Source organism: Panthera pardus, unplaced genomic scaffold (genome assembly GCF_024362965.1).
Source record: "Panthera pardus isolate Hobbes unplaced genomic scaffold, ASM2436296v1 HiC_scaffold_20, whole genome shotgun sequence".
NCBI lineage: Eukaryota > Metazoa > Chordata > Mammalia > Carnivora > Felidae > Panthera > Panthera pardus.
In genome coordinates, this window is record NW_026526766.1 from 16,678,859 (window position 1) to 16,692,815 (window position 13,957).

The 13,957-nt window shown below is 39.2% G+C and overlaps 1 protein-coding gene across 5 annotated transcripts in view; it reads right to left on the reverse strand.

The window, feature by feature from the left end:
* TRPM6 (transient receptor potential cation channel subfamily M member 6) overlaps nucleotides 1–13,957 on the reverse strand; it is a 201,466-nt gene that overhangs the window by 53,940 nt on the left and 133,569 nt on the right. For 4 of the 5 annotated variants that reach the window (XM_053907814.1, XM_019463591.2, XM_019463590.2 and 1 more), the window contains 6 exons: nucleotides 11,248–11,376; nucleotides 9,647–9,898; nucleotides 7,859–8,033; nucleotides 7,540–7,654; nucleotides 3,503–3,696; nucleotides 225–357 (listed from right to left, as the gene is read on the reverse strand). In XM_053907814.1, the coding sequence (XP_053763789.1) occupies nucleotides 225–357; nucleotides 3,503–3,696; nucleotides 7,540–7,654; nucleotides 7,859–8,033; nucleotides 9,647–9,898; nucleotides 11,248–11,376 (998 nt within the window). The remainder of the gene's footprint in view (nucleotides 1–224; nucleotides 358–3,502; nucleotides 3,697–7,539; nucleotides 7,655–7,858; nucleotides 8,034–9,646; nucleotides 9,899–11,247; nucleotides 11,377–13,957) is intronic. The other variant, XM_019463592.2, reaches the window with a different exon arrangement.

The following is a 13,957-nucleotide window of genomic DNA, read 5'->3' on the forward strand; positions in this document are numbered from 1 at the left end:
CTTGTCTCTTCTTCATCATTTATCACTGGTGGATGGAAGAGCGTCTGGAACACACATAGTAGGTCCTCAAGGAATACACGTCAATTCCATAAATATTACACACTGACAAAAAAAAAATGTTTAGAGAATCTAAACTTCTGGGTTTTAAAAATACATCTTTCTACTTCTTTGGACATTTTAGTAGAATCAGGTTTGGGGGGCTGGAAAAAACATGTATCTCTTACCTTTCTGAGGTGACCCGGATTCGTTCCTCACAGCTGTAATTCAGTCTTTCCATCTTCTCGTGGAAGTATATTTCCACACACTGTTCTTCAAAGTCGTGAAGTCTCTTCAGATCCTCCTCACTCAGGTAGAGTTCTGTGTAAATAAGTATGGCACATTAAAAAAAAAAAAAATCGTAATTTGCCTTTAACAGGAAGCTGATACTGAGTAGGTGGGGCTTTTCTTCCACTTGGGTTGAAAACTCGATGAACTGGAGCTCGCGTGATAAAACTTTGCTGCTCTATCACACCAAATTCTTAATATTAATGGAGAGGCAGTGTGTAGAAACAAATAGAAACACCAGAATTGGATCTTGCCTATTTGTTGTATAAACAGGCATGGGAATTTGAACAGGACTCATGTGGAACAGACACTCTGTTCAATATGCTCCTAGGTTAGAATGTCTCTACCCATTTACAAAAATCTGCTACATTTATATGCATATGGGTAAAGAATCTGGTTGTCTCCCCCTCCTCTGCCAACTGTTTTGTCTATCAAAATGACAATAAGTAACCTGTAGGTTAAAATCAAGGTTAGATGAAGTCCAAGACTGTTAAATTAATCCAGCAAGTGTAAGAAAGTTTCATGTTGTTACACTGAGTTTGTACAACATGGTTTGAACTGCATAAGTTCACTTACACGTGGGTTTTTTTTCTCAGTAAAGAGTAAATACTATTTTTTGCTAAATACTGTAAATGTTTCTCTCCCGTAAGATTTTCTTAATAACCTTTTCCTTTCTCCAGCTTGCTTTATTATAAGTCTCAGTATATAGCACATATAATATCCACGGTATGTGTTAATTAACTATGTTATAAGGCTTCTGGTCAACGAAAGGCTTTCAGTAAAGTTTGGGGGGATTCAAAAGTTATATACTGATTTTTGACCATGCAGGGGGCTGACATCCCCACCCCAATGTTGTTCACGGGTAAATGGGACTAAGTTACTCTACTAGAAACAGAAACATTATTGCCAGTCAGTGGCTGAGGCTGTCCACCTTCCTTGACATAATTATAATTAACTCACAAAAAGACACATCACTTCATGATATTATGAAACAATTCTGTGTCAGACTTTGATGATCACTTTCCATCTACCACCTTGGCTCTCACTCTGATCTAACAGAAAAATACATTAGCTCTTGAGCAGGTTTCTAATACTTGGAAAATATATAAATGGTTTTGCAAAAAGGGTAAAAATTGGTGCATTCTCTTCCTTCAGTGGTATCACTTAACTTAGGGAAAAAAATAGAGTTCCCTCAAACTTATTAGAAATGCAAACATTCCATTATTTTCCAATAAAATAGGCAAAAATATTGATTTTATGGCATGAAAGAATCTCTCAGAACTAAAAAAAAAAAAAAAAATACAGTATCCTCACTCACAAACTCTAAATGCCTGTCTGCATCAAAGAATCTCTTAAGAATGAGGAACTTTACAGTTGTTATGATTTAATCTTTCTGTGGATTCCTAAGAGCAAACAACCCAAGGACCAATCCCAGTGACAGGTGCAGCCTGCATGTGTGGAGCGTTCTTGTCACTCTCCGCCAGGTGGCACTGCAGCCCCAAATGCAAACGATCTTCAAAACAGGATGGGAAGAAGTTTCAGAAAAATTCAAGAATTTTCCGGAAGTCAGAATGAACACACCTCCATGCTTCGGCAAATTTACTTTCGTTATATACCGGAATCACCCTATAAGCCCAGATGAAGGCAAGCCCCAAATGTGGCCGAACCCCAGCCAATTCCAGGATCTCTCAGGTGGTCCACATTCTACTGTTAACTTGCAGCAGGTTCACGGACAGGCCTGGGACGGCTCTCTGTTAGAAGCCTAAAATTTAGAGTATCATTATAAACCTTTAAATTAACTTCATTTGTGCTTTGGCTTCCTTATAAAGGCTGAATCTCTTGGGGGGCAGCGGATGGAAAAGAAAAATAAATCTCCGAAGTGACTCAAGAGGAGAAAAAGACTTCACTGAGCCAATTACCAGGAAGAAGAAAAGCATATCATCCTATCAACCTTGTAATGACACCTGTCCCCCTAAAAGCCCATAGAAATGTATAAATAGTGCACAATCCATTATCTGAAACTCCTGGAACCAAGTGTGTTTTAGAATTCAGAATTTTCCTTTTCTCAATTTAGAAAGGTAATACAGTACATATACAATAAATGCAGTAAAATACCTAACTGAGGCTAGGGCAGTACCCGAAAATCCAACACATTATTTCTGCAGCAAAATCAATGAATATTCACACTACAAGGGATAAAGACAATGAATGGCTTCACATTAGTTCCATCAGCCTCTTTTATCCCAATGAGTCTCTAACGTAAGAAGGGGGAAAAAAAGCTTTCCATTTTCAAGCGTATTTTGGATTTAGGGATTGATATAAAGGATTGTGGATTTATGCCACCCGTTTCCTTTATATTCAGGGACTATCTAAAAATGGGCATGGCACCAATTGTGAAATTGCTTGAAAGGAACTACCAAAAGATCTGCAAAACCGCAAAAGAAATGTTCTATTATCACAGTTAGTGTGACAGTCATATCGTTCAGGTTAAGATACGCATCAGCAAAATTAACTAGGAGATTCTCAAAATATGTAGACTTAAGCACTGCAAAATAAATAAATACATAAATACATGAGAAAAGTAAAGAAAAATATAAAAATGAGAATCCACATTTCCACATCCTGAATTGTTCTTGAAAAATGAAACATTCATACAGAATCACCTCCATTCTCAGTAGATTAGAGAACCAGAGAATCAGGACTCTGGTTAACAAGTGAAGCTGTCTTATCTCTTCCCCCCTTACTCCACAAGACCTTTTGTAATCCCTTTCCATGTCAATCCTGTCTTCCACAACAGGGAAATGAGTCTGGGTCACTGTGACTACTCCCTAGGAGTTATTCTAATGCCTTTCCAAGTAAGCAGAGAAAACAAGGTTTTCTAGGCGACAGAAAGCCTTTGCACACTTACGGGGAAATTTTGTCCCTACCCATTTCTTTCTTTCGAAGTATCGGTTAATCTTGGCAAACGTACTACAACCACATGATGGAATCAATGTATTTACTCAGATGCAGGTCCTCTATTTACTTAGACCCAAGTCCTTAGCAGACACTCGATCATCAGTGAAGTCCGAGAGCCTTGCATCCTGTGCCCGGAATTTAACTGACAATGTTCCAGCGTGTCTTCACGTTGGATCTCCACTCTTACTCTCATCCCAGTGCCCCACCGATGAAAACTTACTTAATCCAACATCACCCTCGTCTTGGTCGTTTGGAGCTCGATGATGGCAAAGACGGCGAAGGAGGAGTCCCACATGGCTCAGCAGGATGAAAGGTGGTGGCAGCCAAGGCTTCTTGTGATAAGTCATGATGTAGCGATAGCGATTGTACTTCCATAGTTTATTGGAAATGGATTTCATATCCACATAAACGTTACTGCAAGTTGTAGTTAAGACAGGGATAACTTGTTAATATGGCATCCTGAAACATCACAGATCCTTTCTCTACTTCCCAACTTTTTGATTGGTTCACCTGACCTTCCCAGCCTTAGCCAATAAAAATCATATCCATTGCCTTTGTGATTCTTCTCCTACCCAAAAAGATACATTAATCACCTTCTACAGTAAAATATGCTAATCAGAATAAACAAAAAATAGGAATGACAATCAGAGAGAAAATGCTAATGTTTTAAATGCAATGAACAGAAACTGAAACTTTACACTCTTCTTGGTACACCATCTCTTCTCACATAAGAAGTTCTTTTCAGTCCATAATTCACCATTCACAGTAACTACTGTTAATGTTTCTCTCTATTATCAGCCTTATGAAGAGATTCTCCTCATGTCAAACATGAGAACTGATAGAATAATCCTAGTTAAAACACACCCAAAGGAAAGAACGGTAATGAAGAAGCGACAGGGAAGAAAAATGAATTCACCCTAAAATAATCAATAAGGGCACCTTCTATGTAGAAACTAAACAAAATTACTTAGATTAACTTTACAATGAAGATAATCCCTTATCAATAGGCTACCTTAGATGATCCCTTTAATTACATTAATTTTAATATGTAGATACTAGGGTAAATACTGATATTATGGAACTGTCCATGAAGTTGTGGTAGGTGGTACACTTACTCCAAAACACCATATCATCCCTAATTACTTAACTTTAAGTCTATAACACGATAGGTACGGGGAGAGGACACAATGGAATGTCTACCTTAACATTCCGCTCAGGCTAATATAAAGTTTGGCTTTTATAGAGAAAGATGGCAAAGTGGCACTTGAGTAGGACAGGAGAAATTAGCCAATAAAAAGACAGGCAGCCCTAAATGTGAGCGATCATAAAAAGAAGGAACCAGAACTATCCTGGAGAAAGCCAGCTCAGAATAAGAGGGAGGGGGAAGTTTCACAGAGTCCATAAAGTAGATGATGGAAAGATAGAAAACTGGGTTTGGCAGAAGAGACTCATAAATATGGAGAACAAACTGAGGGTTGCTGGAGGGGCTGTGGGAGGGGGGATGGGCTAAATGGGTAAGGGGCGTTAAGGAATCTACTCCTGAAATCATTGTTTCACTATATGCTAACTAAATTGGACGGAAATTTTTAAAAATAAAAAATTAAATTAAAAAAAGAAAGAAAGAAAGAAAGAAAACTGGGTTTGCTTTGGTTTTGTGAGAAGGGGGTGGGTACAGAGAGAATCCTAAGCAGGCTCTGTTCTATCGGTGCGGAACCTGATGTGGGGCTCAATCTCACGACCATGAGATCATGGCCTGAACTGAAATCAAGAGTCGGACACTTAACTAATTGAGCCACCCAGGTGCCCCAAAAGATAGAAAACTGGGTTTTAACATAGTTCTCAAAGTGTGGTCTGAACCACAGCATTCGCATCACCTGAGGACATGTCAAAAATGTAAATTCATGGGCCCTAGCCCAGAACTACTGAATCAGAAACTCTAGCAGAGATGTAACATCAATCTGTGTCTCAGCAAGCCCTCCAGGTGATTCTCCTGCACCATCAGGTTTGAGAACCACCAGGATTAAATGCCAGTCACTCCCAGTGTAACTACAGCCTGTCCACCAGCAGGTGGGAACCTTCACAGTGTATTTCAGGGTGGTGGGGGGGGAGGGGTTGTTTGTCTGTTTTTGTTTTTTTGTTTTTTGTTTTTGTTTTAGTTTTTTGTAATTCTTGCTATGAAGAATTTAGAATGGGCACCTGGACAAGTAGTCATATCTGGGGTTTCTCAGCTCATTGGTCCTCAGGCTGTCCATCTCTAGAGAGAGACAACTGTCTATGTGAGGATTTCTCAACCTCTCTTTTGACACCTGCCATTTTTGAGAAGCAAAAATCTCATACCCACTCTAAATATTATTTGAAATGTCATAAATAATAGCTATACTAACTAAACACCAGGATATGTTAGACATTTATAAAATGGTGGAACTAAAACAGATGACAGTTACATAAGCTTGTAACAAACAGAAAGGTACATCTTCCCATATATTTGCAACAATAGTCATTTTTTTAGTATTCTGATTTATTTTGCTCCCCTCCAGCCCTTTGCTTCCCTATTTTCTTTACTTATATTCCACTGCATTGGTTTCTCTTCTTCTATATTGCCCTCTTCAGTGGGGTAATCAATGAATAAAATACTAAGCACACTGCCTGGCATAAACGAGGCATTCAAAAAATACTAGTTTCCTCCCATCACTTCACTTGATTTCTTTTAACCATTGAACAAATATATTTATGCACTCTTTTTGGTATTTGGGAAAATTTTTTCAGCAAAAAAGACAATACGATATCTTGTCCTTGAGGCACTTATACTCCAGTAGACAAAAAAGACAAACAGGAAAAAAAAAACATATAAAATATAAAACTTGTATATACACAAGTGGGTACAAAGAAAGAAGAATAAGGGGGACCAGGCAAAGAGATGGCTGAAGGAAAGGGCGGTGCGCTTTCAAATGCCATCCTTAAGTTAGGTCTAATTAAAAAGGGAACATTTGAACACAGGCTTGAAGGGGGTGAGGGAATGGGTCCCACTGATACCTGAAGAGCACTCCAGGCAGAGGGAACGGCAACTGCAAACACACCTGTGCTGGTTGAAAACCTATGGGTGTGTGTTGGGGGGGGGGGGGGGGACAGTGTGATTGGAGGGGAAAGGGTTAAGGGAAGAGTAGTGTGATGTGTGATTTTAAAAGCAGCAGGAAAACCAACTCACCAGGGCTCTCTAGGTCATGGTAGGAATTGTGAAATGGGGAACCATTGAGGGTTTGGAGCAGAGTGGTGACACCATCTGACATATGTCTTTAAAGAGTCATTAGGGACAACTGTTGATAAGAGTATGTAGGAGCCAAAGACAGAAGCAGAGAAATAAGTAGGAGGCTCTCCGGTAGCAGTGGGGTGGTAAGAGGTGGTTGGATTGATGATCTATTCGAAGGCAGAGTCAACAGGAGTCCCTGGCAGTTTAGAGGTAGAGACATAAGTAGCATTAAGAATGACTCCCAGGCTTTTGATCTGAACAACTGGGGAAATGGAGATTTGATGGAAACTTGTGGTCTTCTCCCTAGATTTGAGAAAGATGACAAGCAGAATAAGTACATGCTGGCAAAGAGAGGAGATCAGGTGGACATTTAGAATTTTTAGAATTCTATTATACATCCAACCGGTAGCAGATAAGGGGGCAGTTGGAGCTGTAAGACTGCAGTTCAAGGAAGAGATTCGGGCTGGAAATACAAATTGGAATTTGTCAGCGTTACAGGAAGCTGACCAAGATCACCAAACAAAATGTAAATAAAAGATGAGCAAGGTCTGGGCCCAGGGAAGTTCCAAGGTTAAAAGGTTGAGGAGAAGGAGATGATCCAGAAAAGTAGACCGAGAAGAAATGAAAAGGGAGAAAGAGGAAGCAAAGAGGAAGACATACTGGAGCCAAGTAACGAAAAGTCATCAAGAAGCCCTCAGTCAGCTTTTAATCTCAGCAACAGTTATTCTTCCGTGATTCCAACTTAATACTTTACTACAATGCATGATCTCCTTTCATTCTGCTTTTATTACTCTCTCCATTTATTGGGTTTTTTTTTTTTCCTTTTCTTGTGCTGTCTTCCCTTCCTACCAGTAGTTTCATGCCCATGTTTTGAAACCATAATGAAAAGGGGGAGAAAATGGCACACACAAAAACCAAAGGTTACATACCCAAAATATGAGAATCTACTCAAAACAACTGCCCCCATTTTGATTTAAATAAAATAACCATATTTAACTAAAATAACCTACTTGAAAAAAGCAATCAACAGGTTCACCATGATGATATACTGCACGAAGAGGTAGACAGCTTGGAGGAACGGAGTAAGAAAAGAACCAGGAGGGCAAGACGGATGGCTTGCACAAACTACAAATAAAGAATTTAACAGAATGAGAGATAAGATGAATCACAGTCCTACGGTTCGACACAAATATTTATCACATTAACTTAGCAGAATACCATAAATTTTTGACATCTTTAAGATCCAGATGAATATTTTCCAGATTGTTTTTTTACTCTGAGTATCTACAAGGGCTTGATTTCTGAACGATGCCAAAATCCCCAACACACCATCTATATCTGAAGCATAGACTTCTCCATATATCATCCAGTATGGCTCAAATACAATATCTCGAGCAAGGCTCCAAGATGGCGGTTGCTTTGGTGAAAGAATGGCCTTGCGTGCCACTCCAAAGCTCAGCAGGACGATGGCCATCATGATCACAATGTAGAACATGTTTGCGGTCTGCAAAATAACACAGCACAACCAGAACTTTACCTCTGATTTTAAATTTAGAACAAATCAAACACCAGCAGCATTCATAATCACACCTCCCAGTATTAAGACTGTCTAGTCATTGACCAAAATGCCGTAGTCCATGACTAGCTGGATTTCCTTTGGCTAAACCATTTCCTTCTCTCTGCCGTAGCATGTTTCATGTCAATGTCTGTCTAAAAACATAGATGCGTTGAGGGTGAAGAATCTGTGCTTAAACAAAAAAATCGGGAGTATTCAAATTGGTCAAAGGAGCCCTTATCCCTAAGGTTATCTTCGGGAATCGATTAGAGACTGAGAAATGGATCAGGTCGTGTTCATTTCACTTACTAAATGTACATCAATTCAACCCTTTTGTTCACTTATTTCATGAGTATTTCATGAGCTCCTCTGAATTTCTTAGCCTCCCTTCCACAAAGCTGGTACCATATGACCTATTCTAACCGATAGCCTGTGGAGTGGCAGTGAGTTATTTTAATTCCTGCCCAGAACAGTTAAAAGCTGTTAAACTTTCTCCATCCCTCTCATTCCCCACCACAGGAGACCTTGGAATCCATGTTATGTTGACATGGCACCGTCACAAGATAAAAGGATTCTGGATCCCTGAGTTATAGGGTAGAGCTCAGCCCCCATGAACACTCATTAAACTTTGCATTAGGGAGAAATAACTTGTGCTAAGTCACCGAGATGTATCAGTTACCTCAGCACAACCTATCTGATAAATATCAATGCCACCAAGACCAGAGGACATTTCTGGTTTAAAAATATAAAGAAAAAAAAATTTTAAATAAAAGTGTAAAGAAAGAAAAATCTGTCTTTGGAGTCCTAGAGGTTCTCCCTCTTCCGTTCTCCTTTGCTCAAGCACTACCCTTCTCTCTCCAGAACTTGCCCCTTCCCTGCCAGTGAGTATTCCAGAAGGAAAAGCCAAAGATGATCTGGAGAGTACTTCCTAGAGGGTGGGTCTCAGGTCCCTAAGCCAGCTGGAGAAGGCTAACCCAACTGCACAGCAGGCTCAGATGACAGAGCCGGATGGTCCAGCTTTGAAACCTGACTCCCCTACTTATGCCCTGGGGAAATTTACTTAACCTCCATCTCCGTGTATGAAAACTGTGGACAACAGTAAGAGTGCCTATCTTATAACGTTGTTTTGAAGATTAAATGAGTTAATAGGTACAAATACTTAGAACATAGTGTAGCCCATAACGCGTACTACTTAAGAGTTGGCTGGGGGTGAGGAGATAAAAAGATGCATTGAAAGTGTTAGCAGAAAATATTGCTGGTGGTAGCCTCACACAAATCTGACCTTCGAGAATCACTGTGCTCAGAGACACATTTGATTCAATCATATCTTCTGGCCGTAACCAAAAGGCTAATGAGTGGAGTCTCCGAAGCAACCACCCAATATACTCTGCAAGGACATTTGTTAAATAGGAGTTTGTGGTTATAAAGAAAGCAGAGACGACATGAGCTCGATGTCTGTGCTTCTATAAACAATTCTAAAGGTTAAACTACTGGATGTGAACCATGAAAGTAGGTAAAGTCATTAAAAAGGACCCCAGAACACACAAACAGATCGTACTCACCATTTTTGCAATCATGGTCACATATGGACCTACGTGTTGATTCACGGCAAAGAAGTCCAGGAGCCGTGAGAACCAGAATATGATGTCTATGCAGTAGATTAGTCTTCCCGCTGTGTGCAAAGGAGGGTCGCCCCACCGAAGGCCAAAACCAACTGAAAACAGGCCAATAGCCACAGTTTCTATTAGGTTCCAGTACTCACTAATCCATACCTTCACCTTTTGAGTAAACTTCCCAGGTTCGGAAATACAGACCTAAAAGAAGAAAGAAAGAGGGAAATTTAAAGAATGGAGTGTGACCCAAGGGGCTCATAATACTGTTCTTTGGTACATCAATTGCTGGCTTAGAGAATAATTTGAACCCCACCAAACCTTAGATCACAAGGGTATTTTAGAGCCTTCAGTTATCCTTGGCCAATGAATTATTAAAACGATTCTATAAATGTGTTTTAATGTCACCAGCTATTTGAAAAACAAACCAGAAAAAAACAAAAAAGAATACGCTTTCTTAGCTTTCATTAATCCTAAGCTAACACAGGGGGCCACCAAGACATTTAAAAACTCAGTATTACAGTGGATCTATTACAGCTACCTTTCTGTTTTCATGAGGGAGAGCCAGTACAGAGGAAACTGGTTTGAAACCAAGGAATCCTGTAATCGAGTCCTGCTACCACTACTTAGTGAGTCGTTGACAAATCACTAAGAATGCCACATTAGAAGTCACTAGTATAAGAAATGACCCCTGCAAAAGAATATCAGACAAATTCAAACGTAAAGTCATAAACTTATTTTTCCCGAAGCATAAAAAATGGTGGCATTCAGAGGTTTTTCTCCTGAATTGTTTTCTATAAACTCCACGATACTGACTAGCAGGCGATACAGGTATAATTACTAAGAATACATTCACTTAGTATACAGTGTTCATCATATTAGCTCCAGGACAAAACGAATGTATGTGAATGCATATACATAGAGACACATATACACTGACATGTAAAACAAAGTTATAGCTGCATATGATTATAGTTAAAACCGTGTGAATGTTACCTCTGGGTTTTTTTTAAGCGACTCGCTTGCAAAACCAAAAATGAAAGTTTTGTTTTGTCTTTTGGACTACTTGCCTCAGGGATTTTCAGTTTCAATTTTCAAAGGTGTTTAGGAAAATAACTCAAAAGCCATCAATGAATTCTTTCCTTATTGCACAACTCTGGCCACTTATTTGCCTACTGTAAAGTGAGGCTGACAAGGTACAGTAATGGTAGGCTATAAAAATCAATCTAATTAAAAAGAAAAAAACCTTCTGGGAAATCAAACAGTTGGAGGGTCTAACAACAATTAGATAGCCTCACTCTAAGACGGATAAACACACTTGGATGTCTTTAAAAATAACTGCTTTCAAAGAGCAGCAACCAGCAGAAAGTCTTTGGCAAGGATTAAGGGTTGAGATCAGAGATCTTCCCCTAAATACCCTTTCTATCCCAAGCAAATCAGGATCAGCATTGCCTGTCTCGCCCCCACCCTTGCTGTATCTGTCCGTTTTCATCACGAGCCCAAAACACCTCTTCCTAGAGGTGGAGAAGACAAAGGTAGAAGGGACGACTCACCTCCCTGACCTTCTCAATGGCATTGGTGAAGATATAAATGATAACAAGCCACTCTTGCACGCTGGGCTGGGGCTGCATCTCCACCAACACAGTGTAAGTGAACAGCATGAGGAATGCCAAATATGCCATCTATGAGGGGGACACACATTCCCTGGACATGAGTGAGAGTCGTAATGGAGAATGCCAAGTAGACACAAACCGAGCCAAGCAGAGACACAAAGGAACTTCAACATGATAACATGGAAATATAACTTCCGTTTACACAGAACCTGATTTCAAGGAAAGTACAAGAATGTACAGTTTTCTATGCCAGAATTTAATGAAAGCAATGAAGACAGCTGTTCCCAAATGCATGGAAGGGGGCACTGTCTCATCTTGTTGGCTCCTGACCAGAATTTCTGGAACCCGGCCCATGGCGACATGGACACCGTCAGGCTAACGACAAACCGAGAGAGAATCATACACTTTCCCCTCCCTGTAAGCATAGAAAACACGTGCCCCAAGTACACCAAGGAGCAGTATCAGTAGCTGTCCATTTTCGAATGTAATAAAATGTGACATTAGCTTCTGCTGGGAGTTTTATTTTATGTTGATAAAAACATCCTGGTTAGCGGGAAAGTATCGTCCAACTGTGAGTCCTTGTAGTGAAAGACTGTTCACATTTTTATCTTCAGCACTCAAACTAACACATGGTAGACATTCAAGAAATGCATGTTTCATTTTTAACTATATATATTAAACCTAGATTTCCAATATCTTCAAAAAATTAAGACACACTAAGCACACACGTATATAGACACATAGGGATTAATAGCTTTGTAATCTTTTCCAACGTTCTTATTATCTTAAGATATATTCCCAGAAGTAGAATCACTGGGCATACACATTTAAACCCGTGACAATGCTACTAAATTGCCCATCAGAAAGGCATTACCAGTTTCCATAATCACCAACAATGCATGAGACCGTGCAGTTCTTTTAATGGCTTCAGTGACAATACGTAGTGCTAGCTGATCGACAGATGTATTAAAGCCCCAGATCAATAGCGAGGGACGTGTGTGTGTGTGTGTGTGTGTGTGCGTGTGTGTGTGTGTGCGTGTGCGTGTGTGTGTGCGCGCTCATTTTCATTCTCAAGGAAGTGAATCATATTACTTTAACCTGAATCTCTATTTTCAGATCTTTCTGAGCTCTACCTAAGCTTGGTACATTACCCTCCCAGTAGAGTTCTAGGCAGAGAATGGCCAAAACCCCTTCTAACTACACAGTAGTCATTGTATATACAATGGGTGGTATTTGGGGAAGGCACGGTGGGTACTGCTGCCTATGAGATAAAGAGTTTAGAAAAGCAAGCACATAAGAAAGTTAAGGTAAATTCTGTTAATTCTATATTTCTTGAAGTTTATTCCTCAAAGTCTAAGCATGTTTGATGACCACTTAGACACATAATTTAAATAAATTTGTTCTATCAAGTAATCTTTTTTTTTTCCTTTTTGTCATTGGCTTCATGATGACCAAACACTAAATCACCATAGATACTGGTAATATTGCCCCCTGATACTTTCTTTCTTTGCAACTCTTAAAAGATCCAAAAATGTTACATTTTTTTCTTCTTCATCATCACATTTATAACAAGACACTGCTTCAGTAAAACACGCACATCATAACCGAGCCATGTGACATCAAGTCAAGAACGTCTGTGTTCACTGCTAACACTGTCCATTATGGGGGGGCAGACCCAGGTGGCTAATTTGTTCCATTTGTCTGTTAACTATGTGTTGTTGCTGTTCTGTTTGCTTAGCTTTACTCCTGTCCCTAAGAGTTCATCGGCTGGAGATTTCCAAGAACAGAAACACTGAATATTTTTTTCTCAATGACATGACTATGGCTAAAAGTCTCTCAAAGCTACTATCAGAGACTTTGGGATATTTTGTTACACATTCACAAAAAATGGTGAAACCTCATCATTTGAAGGAAGATTTGATTTTTGAAAGCGGAACTATGTACATATTTAATAAGTATATGAAATACACGTTTGGATGGGCAAGTAAATATTTTGCAGTGTAACACATTTAGATAAGTGCCCTTTTATAATCGCACTTCAAATGTTTCAGAAATACACAGTCTTGGCCAGGAGCAATTTAAAGTATAAGTAAGCATTAGAAAAATAAATGTTATTAAATAAATGTGAAAAGCACTCATTACATTTAAAGTGCAGTTAATGATTTCTCTGTATCACTACTATCAACATTAAATGTATTATTTATTTATAAAATTAACTTCTGCAACGTCATTGTCCTCCAAGGCGGACGGGGGTGTCAGAAGAGGAAAATGAAATGAAATGAAATGAAATGAAGTGAAATGAAATGAAATAAAATAAAATAAAGTTTTATTATTCTCTCTATATTTATAATCATATGTGATTGAAGACAAAAAGCAAACACTTTGCATTTTTTGTTCATATTACACATTACACCTACAAATAAAAAATCAACTCAACTGCTTGATTTCTTTGCCCAAGATGAGAAAAGGATCTACAGCCATCACTTAATTCTACAACCACTACTGTTAATTGGCTGTTCCACAAAGTTTCACAGGCTCAGTCCCAGCAGAGCTAATAGGAAGCGCTCAGGAAAGAAGAAAATTCTTGTTCTTTTACTCCCATAGTAAGAGAGATTTGCTACAACCTGTCCTCACCTCCCTCCAATCTTCT